This window comes from Vanacampus margaritifer, chromosome 14 (genome assembly GCF_051991255.1).
Source record: "Vanacampus margaritifer isolate UIUO_Vmar chromosome 14, RoL_Vmar_1.0, whole genome shotgun sequence".
In the NCBI taxonomy this organism is placed as follows: domain Eukaryota; kingdom Metazoa; phylum Chordata; class Actinopteri; order Syngnathiformes; family Syngnathidae; genus Vanacampus; species Vanacampus margaritifer.
This window is the reverse complement of record NC_135445.1, coordinates 14,894,015-14,911,545: the sequence shown is the minus strand read 5'-3', so window position 1 is coordinate 14,911,545 and position 17,531 is coordinate 14,894,015. Positions and strand designations below refer to the sequence as shown.

At 39.2% G+C, this 17,531-nt stretch overlaps 1 protein-coding gene and 1 long non-coding RNA gene across 2 annotated transcripts; one reads left to right on the top strand and one right to left on the bottom strand.

The window, feature by feature from the left end:
• Positions 1 to 1,778: 1,778 nt before the first annotated feature.
• Positions 1,779 to 16,147, bottom strand: LOC144063627 (cholesterol 7-desaturase nvd-like). The gene is made up of 7 exons (XM_077585351.1): positions 15,728 to 16,147; positions 4,792 to 4,980; positions 4,369 to 4,547; positions 3,973 to 4,098; positions 3,593 to 3,712; positions 2,667 to 2,843; positions 1,779 to 2,392 (listed from the first exon to the last, which is right to left on the bottom strand). Exons 1-7 carry the CDS (start codon positions 16,128 to 16,130, stop codon positions 2,231 to 2,233), a joined length of 1,356 nt encoding a protein of 451 aa, XP_077441477.1. The 5' UTR covers positions 16,131 to 16,147; the 3' UTR covers positions 1,779 to 2,230.
• On the top strand, positions 5,847 to 13,712 carry LOC144063628 (uncharacterized). Its single transcript, XR_013296609.1, has 2 exons — positions 5,847 to 11,089; positions 11,710 to 13,712. It is a non-coding gene; the product is annotated as an uncharacterized LOC144063628 (long non-coding RNA).
• Positions 16,148 to 17,531: the final 1,384 nt, after the last annotated feature.

The following is a 17,531-nucleotide window of genomic DNA, read 5'->3' as shown; positions in this document are numbered from 1 at the left end:
CTCACAGAGCGCGATATTTACTGAAGTTGGAGCTAGTTTGAAAACAACCCTTTATTATCTGTTACATGCTGTTTTTACCAAGTTCATCAAATCGCCGACTTAGCTGGAATTCACAGCGCACGACCTATATCATTATGCAGTCAATGCCGCCTCTTCTTCTTACACCGGGGCTGATTTGAAAGCTTGTCGCTGGCTGAATCTCTGTGACGAGATGCTACGCTCACACCGGGGGACAATATACCTCGTAATGCAAAGGTAAAACTTGTTTATCATGCTAATTGACTTATTTCTACACAGTCCATTCTATATTAAAACGCTGTGATGATGTTATGTTACTATGTTTACTAGCATGGAACAAGCTAGTGGCAAGCTATGCAGTAATTTCATGAATATGACTCCAGCTCCAGAGTTAAAACTCCAAACACAAAGACGAAATCCCCCATTATTAAACAGTCAAATGCACAATCTTTGTTAGAGTGTACGTTTACTTGTAAAATGTATGACCATTTATCTACTAATTACAACATTAATCTACTAACCATGCAAAAAAATGATCGCTGCAAATCCGTGAATACTTTGTGGGCTGCCAGTCCTTTCTGTTGATTGCTGCTATCAATTGACGTCATTGGTAGGTATGCGATAAAAAGCAACATTTGGTTTATTCCTTTGTCTGTCTGTACAACCGACCGCAAAGCAAGATATGACCATTTTAAAAGATAATCAGTTAGATGAAGGACTTTAAGCTGTATGAGATTCAATGGTTACAATACAGGCAAGTGGCTCTTTTGCCGTCCAGTGTCCCCGAGGGGGCGTTCCCATGAGGGCAATGACAGTCACGTGCAAAAGGTTAATACACAGTTTTGTTCCTCCATTAGATATGAATCAGAAATCTAGCAACTAATTCTAAAAAGTCTGTTTCCATGCTTTGAACGGTGGATCTTCGACATTCTGCAGAAAGGGTGAAGATTGGCTCAAGTTCAGCTCCGCCATCCTCATTGCCAAGACAGTATGTGGGCTTTTCAAGAAGCAGTTTTGCATTCCTTTATTGACTCAATTTATTTAGCAGCTAGCACACAGAAGTTACATGGCATCAATCATTACATTTGTATATACACCAGAATCTATTTTCTTCTTTGTCTATTCTTTATTTTTCACATCTTAATCTACTGTATGTGCTTCTTTCACATAGTGCCCCAAATGTTCAGAGTTGGACCCCACACGATATTGTAATAATAGCAGTTTAACACTATTCATTAGGGATGGCAGAAATGGAACATTAAAACGATCACATCATTAGTAACAATTCATTCAGAAAAAGAATTGATCTGTTGGAATGTTCAAAACATCTCCCCACAGGGACATCTGGTGGCCAATTGTAAAATATTACATTCAAAAAGCAGATTAGTGTTGCCAGCTCTGCTCAACAGTAAGGAAATTAACTATTGGCTATCTGTCATCACCTAATTTACATAACTGGCAATATACTGTAATTGTAAAAAAAAAGAAAAAAAAAAGAGATAATATCATGGGGGGAAAACTGCATAAACCCTACCCCGTCAAAATAAGTAGGCCTATAGAAGAACAAATGACAAACCCATAATCAACAACAAAAACTGTTGTTGATTATGGGTTTGTTTTGATTTTGCCTTTGAAAAAAATAATCATTTTCCAAAATGACTTAATTGCTTTAATGAGACTCATAGTACTATCACATTTAACCACAAATTTCTACATTTGCAAGTCTGGTTTTGTTTTTTGTTTTTGTTTTTTTGCGACAGGGCATCTTTCATCATCCAAGTTTCGACAGAAAGCATTAGAGAGGAAAAAGAATGACCTGCAAAAACATACCACTCGGACCAGGAATTTTCATATAGTGCAGTGGTAGGATTTTATTTAATTTTAGAAAAGGGATTACATGTTCACTTACTTCGCGTAATGGAACAGCAACTGTCACGAGACATTGTGATTCTGAGACAGATTTACAAACGCAATTTGAATCCCAAGTTCTGCCTGGGTTCCAGTACGTACCAAACACAGTTTCGATTTTGCCACCACTACTACAGGTACACATAGCATTGGCTTTAATTAATTGCATAACAACTGGGCACTGTGAGTACCATAATATAATATTTATTTTATAGTTCTATAGAAAAATAAGGTGAATAATTATGAACATACACAAATTATGCTTAACTTGAAAGTAAATATTTATAAAGTAACTAAAGGGAGGTCAAAAGTCTAAAGTGTCCCGCTGGTATTGGAGTCGAGGACTGTTCTCGCTGTAAAACTGACTGTACCAGCGTCTGTGTTTCTGGATGGCTGAATCTTCCTTCACCAGGAGAGGCTTCGAGATGTACTTTTTATTGTTCCAGATCATCACATCCCGCTCAAACTAGACAAACAACATACGGTACAGTAAACAAAAGATGGCATAATGGTAAATTAATTTTAAGTGGTACAGAAGTAGCAGATACTCCTGTTACCCTATCATTGAATATTGTCACACACTCCATTTTAGAAGATGGTGATTACCCAGCAAAAGTATTTGCAATGGCAAAACGACAGTAGAAGCAGAAGAAGAGGAGGAGAAGGAGGAGAAGAAGAAATGTAGGATTCCAGTTAAGGTATGCAAGTCATTTTAAACTAATGCTTCGAATAGGCTTTACCTGAATAGATTCTCCTTTCAAGATAAATTTGGGCACCGGGGCAGGAATGTTTGACTGATAGAAGATTGTATGTGAGACACACTGCAAGAGAGGCTCCACTGGTGTCACACCTTGCAGGATCACTCCACTGCCCAAGAAGCTGTGGTCAAACTGCAGAAACACCAATCCTGGTCCTACCTGAAACACATCAAATGTTTTGTTTTCAATGTGATATGCATGCTTCAGTCAATTGTGTGGATGCATTCAAATGTACAGTTCTGTGCACAAGTATATATATATATATATATACTGTATACATACACCTTTATTTAACCAGCTAAAAACCCATTGAGATCAAGATCTCTTTTACAAGGGTGACCTGGCCAAGAGGTCAACAGCAAACGTCATTAAAACTGAGACTATACATACAATACATTTAAATACATTTTACAAATGTATGATGTCTTAAAATAAAGTGCATACACGTTAAAGGACAAATAACAAATCATAAACACAGGCTCTACTGAGTGGTCTCACACTGTTTATCAGTCAATATGGATCGAAAGCCTCCAACTGTAGTAGGCCCTGAGAGCTTTAGTTAAGTCTGTACAGAGTTCCAGGCTGTGGGGGCATAAAAACGGAATGATCTCTTCTCTAGTTCAGTTCTGACGCGAGGAACAGAAAGATGGAGAATGTCACAGGACCGTAATGCATAACGTCCTGCAGTTCTCTGTCTAAAGGTCCTTAAATAAAATGGAGCCATGCCAAGAAGGGTCTTATAAATTAAAGTCAGCCAGTGAGTGTACCTTTGTGCACTTAAGGAAGGTAACCCAGTATGACCCTATTATCATAATTACAGTTACAAGCCAGCAGTCTAAGAAGATGCATTATCAAGCTATCGATTTAATGTTGATTTACAGTGTGAGATGCTTTCAACTTTCTTGTACCTGTCTAGCAACAACGTGGAGATCCAACACCGGCCAATGGCATCCAAACACATAAAGGGAATGTTTCACCAGCATCTGAGAGCAATGACTGTTGGGAAAAAACTCTGGTGCCCACTGAGCCTTGAATTAAAACACACGCACACGTACATAGAATTGAGAAAAATACATAACTTAAAACGCAAATTCTTATATAAAAAGTGTTTCAAAGAGTGCCAAGATGTCTTAACATGTCTGTGATATGCTTCACATGTGTGATTAAGACACCAAAGTGCAAATTTAATGGCACAATGTCCTCTAGAATCAGGCTTACATATTGTAAGAATGCCAGGAAGGTGAACATGGTGGCAGAGAAAAGATGAATTAGCCGCAAATAAACATACTTTCCAATCATGTCGCACAAACTGCCAAGCTTTGCTGTTTGTGTAGCGAAGATCGACCCCGCTGACGATGCCTGGCGTGTGCAAGTGGGTCAGGTGCGAAAGGTCTGCTGCATTTTCAGGAATGTCCTGCAGAGTGACGCTGGCAACTTAATGCAAAACTCGGTTATGCATCATCACAATATCAAGTCTATAAGGAACTATAGGGGGACTTTTGCAATAAAAATTGAGACGTTTACATTTTCTTTTTTCTCAAAATGGCACATTCCACAAACTTATTTTGATTTACATGTTGGTAAGAAAATGATTCTTACATTAAGGTTGCTTTACACACAAGGTGAGCAGTAAAAGAGTTGTTGGTTTTTTTTGTTTAGTTTTTTATATATCACAAGAACGTACCTGTATGTGAGCACTGACAAAATGTTCTGTTCTTCCACGATAGACCCACTGGCCCTTGGTAATCTCCTCCTGCTCTGGAACAGTGTATTGAGGATCTTCTCCATCACAGTGAAACCAAACCAGGATCTGACCGTTAACTTCACAGCTGGGCCAGGTGTCCACCTTTGCAAAATCTGGCACTTAAAGAACAAATAGATTAAAGGCAATACCGTCGTACACCAAAGACCTTCCTTATTTTGGGGAAATCTCTCCGATTGGTGGCACACTTGGACCTGGATATATTCATCAACAATACAGAAGGCTAAAGTAACATACGCTCAAGCATTTGTTTTCTTTATTGCTTGAACAACATTATCTTATTACTTAATATTTTTCTTTGAATTCCAGAAGTGATTATAAACATGCATCTGAAATGGTCATTACCTTTTTCAGCGTACGGTATCCTTTCACATTTGCCATCGTTCCCTCGAAACTGCCATCCATGGAATGGACACTCAATGCAGTTTCCCATCACACGTCCTCCCGCCGCCAGGTTGGCACCCAAGTGTGGGCAGTAGGCATCTAACACGTAGGCCTTCCCATCCTCACCTCGGAAAACTACCAGCTTTACACCTAAGAGATGCAATTGCAGAATGAACGTTAGGCCACCGCTGACTTTGTTGCTTCAATAACCTTTTTTCACAGTAGTCATTTTGACAAAGCAACAATGTAAGATATTAGAGCAGATGGTGTTAACGATGACATTTATTTGGGTTTTAGAAAGGCACCTTCCTGAGACTTTACGCTGACATACAAATTTTGGTTATTTTTTCCCCGCCTATTGTTTTGTTACAAAATCAAACCAACATTCTTTATTCCCCTCCATATTAACAACCATTCACATTCACATCTTCAATTAAACTAAGAAACATGTTTTGCAATGATGGAGGAAGCAAGAGTACTTGGAGAAAATCCATAGAAGCATGGGGAGAACATGCAAACTTCACACAGAACGGCCGCCACCCCCACTTTCAGAACTGCAAGTCATACATACATTCATCCATCATCCGAACAATTTATCCTCACTAGGGTCATGCTGGAGCCTGTCTTCTAAATAAATAAATAAATAAATAAGGAAGGCAGAAGCCCGGACTCAATCTCACGTCCTTTGCACTGGGAGGTGGAGGTGCTAACCAGTCAACCACCATGACGCCGCATTTCAAGCATTCATCACATAAAATAACATTGTCTTTAAAATAATGTGAAAATGTGATGCTTGTAAGAAGAACTAATTTTCAGTAGTCCCTGCTAAGTCACAAAACCAGGCCAGGCCCATCCATCCATATCTTTGTTGATATTTATTTTGATTTTGTGTGGTGGCTAAACTTCAAAAATATATTTAAAATAGCACATCAAATCCGAGAGTTGTTACAGGCTAATTTGTCTTCGTCACTGTCATTAGAGTATGGGGTTTAACACTTGACACTTTACAGTGATAATGTTGCTCTGAGATTAGAACAAGATTTGTGGCTGTCCTGACTGAGGAAGCAGCATCAGATTCTAGTCAAAGTATACTGCATCACAATTTTTAGAAGTCCCTAAATAGTGTAGACTGCCACAAGGTCAAAAATTTTGCTGCTCACTAATCCAATTTTATAATCGCAAATTCTCACATGTAGATGACACATTCTTAATAAAGGAATATAAGAGCTTGTAAAGATGGGAATAAAGGAAATAAGGGTTTGAGTAAGGATGTACAAAAATGCAGTGCTTCAGAGTAAACAGGAGCCAGCTTCAAGGACGAGATAAGACCGGAGGCCAGAAGTCTGGGGGAGATTCCAGCCAGAAGCAGCCCGAAAACAACTTGGCGAAGAAAGGACGTCCAATCATAGAGAGCTAAAGTTAAAACTGCAGTAACACATAGCCAATAGAATTATGTTAGGATGTCTTTATCTTGTGTGATTTGCATATTGTGTAGTATAACTATTCACTGGGGCAACTCGGATGAGAATACGTCTGCTGGTGGCAACAGAGGCGTACAGAATTGTATTGATAGGGACCCGGGACCCCAGCTGTTTGTATTAGATTTGAATGTTAGGAATAAATCCACTCGTGTGTGAAAATGCCGGCTTCCTGATACCTTTCTATTGCAGAACGAGCATGCTATTGTTGGATGAGTGATAGTTTGGTAAGGTCACAAATTGGAGTCAGATTATTAACTTAAATTTATATTAATATAGCAATAAATTCCAACAATTATGGTGACGCCGACGTGATGCAAGAGAGGTAAAAAAGAAGTCTGGGACTTCGAGAAAACCACAAGAGTCTGGGACTCAAGGATCTGGGATCCACGTCCACACTCAGGTGACGACCTGAAAAAGCCACACGTCCGATCGGTTTTCCTCTTGGGCCCATACTCAAACAAGGTGAGCAGATTCCTTTTGTTTAAATTCTGCACATTGGCAACGCTAAATTATGAGAGGAAGGAATGTGGGACGTGTTAGTAGGGTATAAAATCTGGGATTTACCTACTCGAATAAGTTTGGAACTGTTCGTGGTTTGATACGGTTTAAAATCTGGGATTTACGTATAAAGTGTGGACATTAGTAGGGTATAAAATCTGGGATTTACCTACTAGAATAGGTCGCAACTATTCGTGGTTAGATACGGTGTAAAATCTGGGATTTACGTATCGATACGGTTTAAAATCTGGGATTTACGTATCAGTGTGGAAGCGGTGTGAATGTAAAAACTAAAATTAAACTGCAAGAGAAGAGATTAGGACACGTGCGAGTGGATTTAAGGATGGCGGAGAAGAGAAAGTGTGATGAGGGTCTCGGGTCCCCTGAAGTCTGGTCGGAGATTAATGGTCATTACGCTAAAATGGAATCACAGTTGATTAGTGGAATAGAAAGTAAGAGAGGAAAAGAAAGAGGTTGAGTACCACGGGGGATTGGCTTTTGGGTTGATTGTAGGTGTGTTATTAGCCGCTAAGTGTTGATCACACTTAAGTGAGTGCTGTTGTGTGTGTTGTGCTATCAGCGGTCTGTGTTGAACACACAAGACGTCTGCTGTGTTAAACGCCCGTTTATTGACGGTGCGTGGTGTGATATTAGCCGTCCGTGAATTTTTTACGTTCGAGGGCTGTGTGTTATAAGTCGCCGTGAAGATCCAGGATATATTTGTTGATCGCGCAAAAGGTATTTAATATCTGTTTCGTTTTCGTCTTGTTTGTGTTTGTCTGGAAAAAAAAAAAAGAAAAATATTTTTCTGGGGGGATTAATGAGAATAGTTTTGATCTGTTATATCGTAGTATCATAAGTGAGACGTCACTGACTTTATAAATATTAAAAACGACTAATTACTACATATTATGGACGAAAAAATTGACCGTAACTAAGGAGGTTTGTATAGACTTCCGGTCGAGAGTCAGAATTGGTCGCTAAGCGAACAGTGAGGTCATGATGCTGGACGCATTTCCACCACGGCGTCAACGTAAGTATGAAACTCTTTTAAATGTATGAATGCGCACGAATTGTGATAGTGGTTGGTTCTCACCGTTGTAAAATGTGGTGTGTTTGTGGAGATGATTGTGATTTTGAGAATGAGGAAACTGATGCTAAGCTAGCGGCTCTGCCAGCGTACAAGTTTTGCGCAGAAGAGGAGTTTTTGGTAAGATGCTACTGTGCGAATCTGTTTTTAAGGCTAAGGATGAGTTAGCTGCGGGCAGCCGCATCTATTAAGAAATTGGAACATAAATTGGATGAAGTGTTGACTGTGAAAGATGACCCGGGGGGAAAATTTGAACCAAGCGAGAGCTCTTGGCTTAGAAATGAATTGTTGAGTGTACGCGTTTGTTTGTTTGTTAAGCTCCATGGTGTGTTGTGGCCACGCGTTTTTTTCGTTGTTTGTTTTAAATTGTGCGCGACGTGTCTGTGTCGCAGCCGTAACGTTGCGATGGATTGTGCGCGAATAAGTCGACCTTTGAGCTATAAGTACGTGGTGAAGTTATTATTAGACGAATAAATGGTGTATTTTACAAATGAGTGCGCACTTCGGAGTGGTTTGTGTTCGTCTGTGGTTCAACAACTGAGACGACACTGAATTAAGTTGAGGAGGTTGTGTGTGAGTGTTTGTTGAGCCCAGTTGGTGAAATGTTTGGAGCATGTGTGGATTGTGTGATTTTTTTTTTCCTTGTTTGTGTGCCTGCAGGGAGTTTGTGACTGTTTGTGTGACTCTGACAATGGGAAAGGTGTGTTGTGTGATGTTCTAGCGAGATTTTAGAAATCAAAATGGCCGATGAGGAAAGTGCAGAAGTTAAGTGAATGGAAGTGTAAGTTTGTTTGAGACAGTGATTTTTAAGTGTAGGAAAGAAAGAAAAGATGGGTGGAAAGTAATTTTTTCCCTCCAAAATTCTTTGTCCTCAAAAAAAAAAAAAGGGTGAAAAAGAATGGTAAGCAGGAAATCTGCATATTTTGAAAGTAGGGGAGAATTCTGCCTTTGTCTGTGACAATTTTTAAAGCTCTTCCCCCCACGCTTGATTAGGGACTAAAGGTCTGTGAGGATGGGGGCCGTGAGCTGCTGTTTTAAGAAGGTGGTGATTTGTACTGTTGTCTGTTAAAATTAAATTAAACTAAATAAAAAGGAAAGGGGGTGTGATACGTTTAGTCCTCTCTCCCATAGTCTCCATTTGGGGGACTTGTAGTCTGTTGTGTGTGTGAATAGCAGGGGTCTTCTAGTCATAAAATCAAATTGGTCCTGTTATGCGGAAAGATAAAGAGGTCTAGATGATAACTACAGGCCACTATCCATATTATTATTATTATTATTATTATTTAAATCTGGTCTGTGTTTTTATAGTTGAATGAGTAATAAAACCAACTTTTAATATAGTTGAATAAGTAATAAAACCAAATTTTAATTGAAATAGACTTTTCATTTTAGATTTTTTGATTTCCCCTGCATCTCTGATAACTCATTCATAGGTGTGAAAATGATTTAACCTTTGTCCTTATCTGAGTCCCATTCTAGAAGTCTGAGAAATCCTGGAATTTGAGACTTCCCTCCATGTGGAGGCATAATTTAAGGTAACATGTAATGAAGAAGGAGTCTATGGTAGACATATGCGTAAATATAGTAATACTACTTGCTATAATGTAGAACATATTTAGATGAAACTACAAAATACATATTTTTTGAGAAAATTATTATTTTTTTAATTATAACAAGCATATAAATATCTTGCTATGATCTCATCTCCCTCTGTCTGTTCCGAGTGTATAAGTGTTTCAGGCAGGTTCAATCTTTGACGAGAGGTGTTGTTCTTGGGTGTCTCCAACGTGCTGGAATAACCTGGCTGTTGGGCACAGAGTGGACGGCGAACTGAACAATGGTCACTTTCGGGGGGGGAAGTGATCACACGGACTGCGAAAAGGATGGTATACTGCAAATCCGCTCGCCATGAGACTGTTCAATGACTCTTATGAATTATCTGAGCAAAATGTCCATCAACTCTTTGAGCAGACATCTCAAACTCTCATCACAGCCGTCCTGATGAAACTGTCAGCGGTCTCCAGTGACAGCTAAGGCCTGCTTTGAACTTTGCCCTGCATAAACTGCTATCAACAAGGACAGGAAGGAATATGAACTCCAGTGTGGACTCAAAGTTCGAGTCATCTGAGATCGGCCTTTGAGTCATATTTTGGTCTGTTTTGGGTACAGTTTGCACTCTGTACTGTGTCGGAAAAGGAGATGTGATCTATAGCAACGCAGTTTCGGAAATTGAGAACAGCTTATGTGAATTAGGGTAGTATAAAATTTAGTCTAATCTTTAAATACTATATTTTCCGTTGTTTGATGCTTGTTGAATTTGGCCTTCTATTTTTTCCCATTTCTCTTTTATAATTTTGGCTTCTCAGAGTGGACTCACTCAGATATGGAACACTTACGGCAAATTTGATGGTTAAATTTTTAATTTTGATTAAGCTCAACAGCACTGATCTTTGGATTCCACGGGGAATGCACAAAGGCAAAGTTCCCTGCTGTGTTTTTACAAGCCCCCACTACTCTGTAGAAGAGGTGAGGTTAGTTAGCATTTTAAGAATACTTTTTGGTTGGTGTAAAGTAGGGATTTTGTTTTGTTTTTCTGATTATAACTCGTTTCTTTTATTAGTTGAGATGGCAGATATTTGGAAGATTCGTGACCTGCAATAGATTAATGGGGTTATTTTAAATCTTTTTTTTCATCTCTTCCTGACCCTAAAGGTCCTCCGCTGCAGTATCTTAATTTACATCTGCTTAAGTTGGTTGTTTTTCTAATCTACAGAATTCAAATTTACATTACAAACTCTTGCCTCAAAGGCTTTTGTTTTTATGGCTCCTGGCTAGCTCAGCTGGAGATCTTTTTATAGTTCTGGTGTTGGCCAAATTGTCACAATTTGGTTGTTTTTTAATCTACAGGACACAAGGTGTCTGTTTTTCCTCTTTGAAGCAGCAATTTGGAAGCGGCTGCAGTTTTCACATTCAGGTCTGAAATGATCAAAATTGATCTTTATCAGATGGGGGAATGACTGGTCTGTCTGTGTATGGTTGAAAAGGAAGTCTGATGTGAGAATGATTGGTCTGTCTGATGTGAGAATGAAGTTTGGTGTGAGGAATTTACAGGCAGCGAATGAAGAGGATGGGAGTTGGAAAAATAAGTTCTACAAAGATGACAAAAGACGACCCTTATAGCAGAAATACGGTAAGTATGTTCCATCTCAGAAACAATTGAAAAGTATAATTTCTAGAGCCCATGGAATATGCCATTTAGGTGTGGAAGGAACATTGACACACCTGGGTGACAAGTTGTTAAAAATGAACTGCAGTGTTTATTTAAGGTATAAGTATAAATCTCTTCTCAGACTGTTCATGGCCCGGCCGGACATGAATAGTTCTGAGTTAAGATGATGTTGTTTTTAAATGATTTACACTGCTATAATAAGAAACCAGCGTTAAAAATACAGAAATTTGATGTACGGTAAAGAGTAACATTATGCTCAGGCATTGGAGCTGTGGATTGAGACCACAGGTAAACACCCAGGCAGCTACCCTGAAGCTGAGATGATGTTCAGGACGGCGATGCTGAACGGCCTCCCAAATGAGGTGCAAGCGATCACAAAAGTGGTGCCATTACTCACAGTTGCGCCCGGCCCCAGACTTTGTGCCTGCCAATGGTGAGCTTAAAGATTGACTGCCCGGACGGGCAGGTCAAGAGAGGGAATGTGTCGATGGCGAGAATTGGATCAAAATCGGACTCGGAAGTGTCTGAACAAAATCGACGACGATGCAAATGTTTAACTTTATTGACTATTTTGTTTGCAGGCTTGTGCTTTGTGTGGACTATGTTAGCGTTTGAACATATGGTGCGGGATGATAGAAGTGATGGAACGAAAGGAGAACGAGTGATGGTGTATCATTCCTGTAATGGAAAGGTATGGTATGAAGCAGAGCAAGATGGTGGTAAGACGCTGACACAGACACAACAACTACTGTTAAATCTGAAGTGTAAACAACCGACACAGGTGAACACTTGGGTGACAATTTTCAACTGGACTCAACAATGGCTTGATTTGTTAGATAAATTGGCCAAGGAAAGTGCAGCCAATTGGATTCGGCCTCTCCACTGACAAATATGGAAAAGCAAAAGCCCATTTTTGACATCCATGTTGCACAACAAAATTTTACCTGCCTAAAGTTACATGGGAGTGGCCCTGGGATTGGAAACATCCAGGAGTCATGGTGTAATGAAAATGTGTCTTTGCCAGCAGGAATACCTCTCGCTCGTGCTGATGTTTGGCTGTGGTGTGGAGAGAGAGTGTTGTACGATAGGCTTCCCCCCAATGCCTCAGGTAAGTGCGCCCTAGTAACGCTGATCATGCCAATTAGTGTGACAGCATTAGACATGGCTAGGATAAATTGGGAAGGAGTTAGACAGTGGGGAAGAATCCCCTTCCTTGGGAGGAAGAAAAGGGACATGCAAGAATGGTTGAATGCAGGAGACCCCACATACATAGATGCAATTGGAGTTCCGAGAGGGGTCCCTGATGAATACAAATTGGTGGATCAAGTGGCGGCAGGATGGGAGAGTATTTTTCTGTTTATTACAGTAAACAAAAATGTGGACCGGATTAATTATGTCCACTATAATGTCCAACGATTGGCGAACTTTACCACTTCGGCACTCCAGGCAGTGCACGAGCAATTAGCAGCCACGTCTCTTATGGCATTCCAAAATAGAATGAGTTTAGATATGGTGTTAGCTGAAAGAGGAGGAGTGTGTGGTATTTTTGGGGAGCAGTGTTGTACTCTGATCCCCAACAATACATCTCCTGATGGTCGCCTTACTAAGGCATTGGAGGGTCTGCGCACGCTAAGTAATAAAATGAAAGAGCATTCAGGCTATCATGGTGTTATGCGGATGTTGTTGTATTCCATGTATCAGATCATTGACTGTTAAGACAATTGAACGCACGTTGGGGCAACTACCCCCGGGTGGTCAGTATATGATGATCCCACAGAAGGACCCCCAGGAAGCGGAGACAGCTGTCGCCCTCCGGGAGTCCGGGATGTAAGTATGTGAAGGTGGTCTCAGGGACCTGCGGCCATGAGAGAGAGTGAAAGTTTTTTATAGATTTTTATTAGAAGTGAAAGTTTTATAGATTTTTATTAGAAGTGAAAGTTTTGTAGTAATTTTTTATTAGAAGTGAAGTTTTTTATAGATTTTTTATAAGAGTGAAATCTTTATTGATGTTTATTCATTTTTGATTGTTTAGTGTTTTTTTAGCTCGTGTTTAATAGATTTTTAGCTTAATGGCTAGTGTTTTTTTAGCTCGTCTTTAATAATAAAATAAGGTATGTGAGTGATGACCTCAGTCGTCTGAGGTCATGAGAGGGATTAAAGGAATATAAGAGCTTGTAAAGATGGGAATAAAGGAAATAAGGGTTTGAGTAAGGATGTACAAAAATGCAGTGCTTCAGAGTAAACAGGAGCCAGCTTCAAGGACGAGATAAGACCGGAGGCCAGAAGTCTGGGGGAGATTCCAGCCAGAAGCAGCCCGAAAACAACTTGGCGAAGAAAGGACGTCCAATCATAGAGAGCTAAAGTTAAAACTGCAGTAACACATAGCCAATAGAATTATGTTAGGATGTCTTTATCTTGTGTGATTTGCATATTGTGTAGTATAACTATTCACTGGGGCAACTCGGATGAGAATACGTCTGCTGGTGGCAACAGAGGCGTACAGAATTGTATTGATAGGGACCCGGGACCCCAGCTGTTTGTATTAGATTTGAATGTTAGGAATAAATCCACTCGTGTGTGAAAATGCCGGCTTCCTGATACCTTTCTATTGCAGAACGAGCATGCTATTGTTGGATGAGTGATAGTTTGGTAAGGTCACAAATTGGAGTCAGATTATTAACTTAAATTTATATTAATATAGCAATAAATTCCAACATTAACAAGCTTTATCCCAATGAAGTGTTTTGGCATTATACATTTATTGAATCAATGATTTAGTATATGGCTGACCTAAATACCAAAAACAAAAACTATATCAACATTTCCTCAGAGATTTCAGACATAATCCAGCTACTCTTTCCAAGTCATTTATCCCATATAGGAAATAATAACAGAAATAATCTGTTCAAAGGCATTGTTAAAATGAATCCTTTATTAACTTTACAAACAATTTGTATGTAACATTTTAACGTTACTGTTAAATGAGTGTGGGAATAAGTTGACTAAAAATAATATTACTACATGAAAGCATAACACTCATTCACCACACACATTAAGGACAAATGAACAGGGCATCATCAAATTAATGGATCTAATTTATTTCCCTACTTTTAATTAGCTAAAAAGCCAAAACAGACTTGTACAGAGAAGAATTAATTAATTGATGATGGCTGAACAGAATAAAGTTGCATTATTATGAGAAAAATGTTGTGAATTAAATTGGAAAATTAGGAAATTGTTGCAATTGTCTAAGAATAATATAATATTTAATGGGGGGGGGGTGATTATTATGACAAAGAAGTTGTCATTTTATTCATGTGTGACAACACAGGATGAAAAAATGGTCTAAATGTAGCTAATCTTTCCCATTAAGTCAATTCTGCCTCAGAGTACGAAGATCCAACATCGAAGGATCAAAAGTGACATCTTTAAATTTTCTGACATCTGCTCAGAAGGGCCATGCCCTGCTAGCTTTCACAAGTTCAACCTTACTTTATTTGGGAACTTTTGAGCCATCTTTCCCTTGACCATTCTGGTCAGTATCAATACTGTAAACTAATCGTCATGAGCTCCAAGTGGTATTAATTTTGTGACTACTCAAGACAAGTGCTAGGCTTTCACAAATGGTTGTAGCTAGACTAAGAATTACACGATTAACTCATTCACTGCCATTGACGGTTATAAACGTAAAAAAATCATTTAAACTATTTCGAGTAGTTTAACATATTTTTTCCTACTTTTGTTAACAAGGGTATGAAAACCTAGATGTTTTTATTGTACATTTAGAACAGATATAACATTTGTGATTAATTGTGAGTTAACTATTGAAAGTCATGCGATTAATTACGATTAAAAATGTTAATCGCCTGACGCCCCTAATTTTTAATAATCATCTCATCAAGAGATTAACATTTTTAATTGTAATTAATCGCATGACTTCACTAGTTAACTCTTTATTAATCACAAATTTCATATCTGTTCTAAATGTACAATAAAGTTTATTTTCTAGGTTTTCATACTCTTGTTAACAAAAGTGGGAAAAAATGTTAAACTAATAGAAATAGTTTAAATGAATTTTTGACGTTTATAGCTGTCAATGGCAGTGAATGAGTTAAGGGAGTTATGTTTCTCTGGCTACAAGCCTACACACTACATACACGTGTGAAAAGCTGTCAACAATGAGGCATTGTTAGACAAGACAATGTCACTAAGTATCCAAATTTCACAACAAACATAAACGGTTAGCATGCTTCAGTTTAATTAGTAGTGTAGGCTACGATATGAAGCGCCACAGTAAACAAATGTGTTCAATATTGTACCCGGATAACACTTTGAATCGTGATTTGCATTCTGACAGAATAAAGAAACATTAACAAAATAAAGTCAATTTGCATGCATCATTTTAAGTTATCTCAACTCAGCCATCATTGTGTAAATGCTACAAGAGCCCTTAAATTCAAACAATTTCAGTTACTTTGTACTCTAGAGATTAATCAAATCGAACCTAATTTTTATTGTGTAATCCATCGCACTACAAGTTTAGCGAGTTTTACACCGAACTGTTATGATCTAATTTGAATGCAGTTGTAGGCTACATACCAACCATGGTCACATCTCTGACGTCTCCTCTCTCCAGCGTGTGAGAATCCAGCACTCGGTACCAGCCGTTTGGGTAGACCGGGGGAAGGTCTCCCATTGTCCTGCGGCGGCGCACATCATTAGCGGTGCGCGCCTTGGAGCGGCCGTCCTCCACGATGTATCCCACATCATCCGGTGCCTTGAGCAGCTCCAATGGGCTGAAGAGCAGTTTGTACGCGGAGACCAACAAGAAGAGGGAAACACATGCTATGATGCCCACTGGAGTGCCTTGCAACAGCGTGTCCCTCCAAGTGGAGGTGTCCACGAACGAGCTTGGTGGCTCTTCCGGCTGCATGAAGAGAAGGGCGAATACCGCCAGGGCGGTCGGGGCTGCTAATCTTTTGATATACTGATTCGGACTCATGCTACTGGCTGGCTCTCTGAAAAGTGAGTGCAGGCAACAGGAACGCAAGATAGTATTTTCTTTTTTTGAATCCACCCTCTGTCTGTAAACACGCCTTAAAGCGTTTCCATAGAGCTCATTTATAAAATTACATAATTTGCCAGAAGCTAATTTTTACTTGAATGTCTTAATATAATTAAGATTTTTATTGGGAAAAATAGTTGGCCGTAAAATCTAAGAACATTTGAAGAAGCTTTTGCTCTGACTCAAGTCTCTACTGAAGAAACACTGACATGCAGGCTGAAATTTAGCGCATTTGGCCCTTACTAAAAGCCAGACAGTAAAAAGTATCATTTAAAAAAGGTATAGAGGAAAAAAACTGACAAATAACTGACACGGATATTTTCCATGCCATTTATTAGTGGACGCTTGAAGTAGTTTGCATAGCAGTTTGGACAAGGGCCCAAAGTTAGAATTAGATGTCAAAATGTCAAACATGTTACAATTGTCCCGGGGGCCCACTATTCAATGTAACCCACCAGAAAACACAAATTTCCCTCTTTTTTTAACATGTTTTTAATTATTTTTTTACAGCGTGGGCGAGTAAACTATTACTAGTAAATTACCCATGTTACCTTGCCAAGTTGCTAACTGCAAGCATTATCTAGAGCAGGGGTGCTCAAGTTCGGTCCTCGAGAGCCCCTATCCAGCCTGTTTTCCATGTTTCCCTCCTGCAGCACAGCTGAATCTAATGATCAGCTCATCAGCAAGCTTTGCAGAAGCCTGATAACGATCCTGATCATGAATCAGGTGTGTTAATGGAGAGAAACATGGAAAACAGGCTGGATAGGGATTCTCGAGGACTGAAGTTGAGCACCACTTTTCTAGAGTGACACGAAGCAGCACTTATCCTGCCAGTGATGATGATGCTATCTTTAACAGGTAGTCAGCACCAAAGTTGAAGGTTCATTCCTAATCCATATGTCATTTGAGGTACTGTAGATTCTGTATAAAGTGGAACCTAGGAGTTTGAACGTCTCGGAACTCGTACAAATCGGACTTCAACCCAAAAAATCGGAGTTAAAAAAAGCCTCGAAGTTTGAACTCACTTTTGAAATTCGAAGTATGGGAAAAAATGTTCGGAGGTTGAACAATTCGGACTTTGAACACTTTGCAGGAACGAATTATGTTAAAACTCAGAGTTACCACTGTATCTGGATACTGTACATCTGGAACGGTCGGTGTCCTCCATTCTTGCGTTCTTGATATATGTAACAAAAATAAATAAGTTCATTAATCAAGTGCGGCAATTGCATTATATGGATTGGTTATTTTTAACGTATTGGGCTATTTTTTTTTCGTGTTCAGAGCAAATGTAACACATCAGACAGGTCGAGTGTCCTTTTTTTTTTTTTTTAAATT

Bases quoted from the DNA above. Each gene is read 5' to 3' on its own strand.
- LOC144063627 (XM_077585351.1), bottom strand. From the start codon at position 16,130: ATGAGTCCGAATCAGTATATCAAAAGATTAGCAGCCCCGACCGCCCTG. The intron at 4,981-15,727 runs GTATGTAGCCTA...TGCATCTCTTAG, and splicing joins CAGAGATGTGACCATGGTTG to GTGTAAAGCTGGTAGTTTTC. The intron at 4,548-4,791 runs GTAATGACCATT...TTGTTCTTTAAG, and splicing joins GATACCGTACGCTGAAAAAG to TGCCAGATTTTGCAAAGGTG.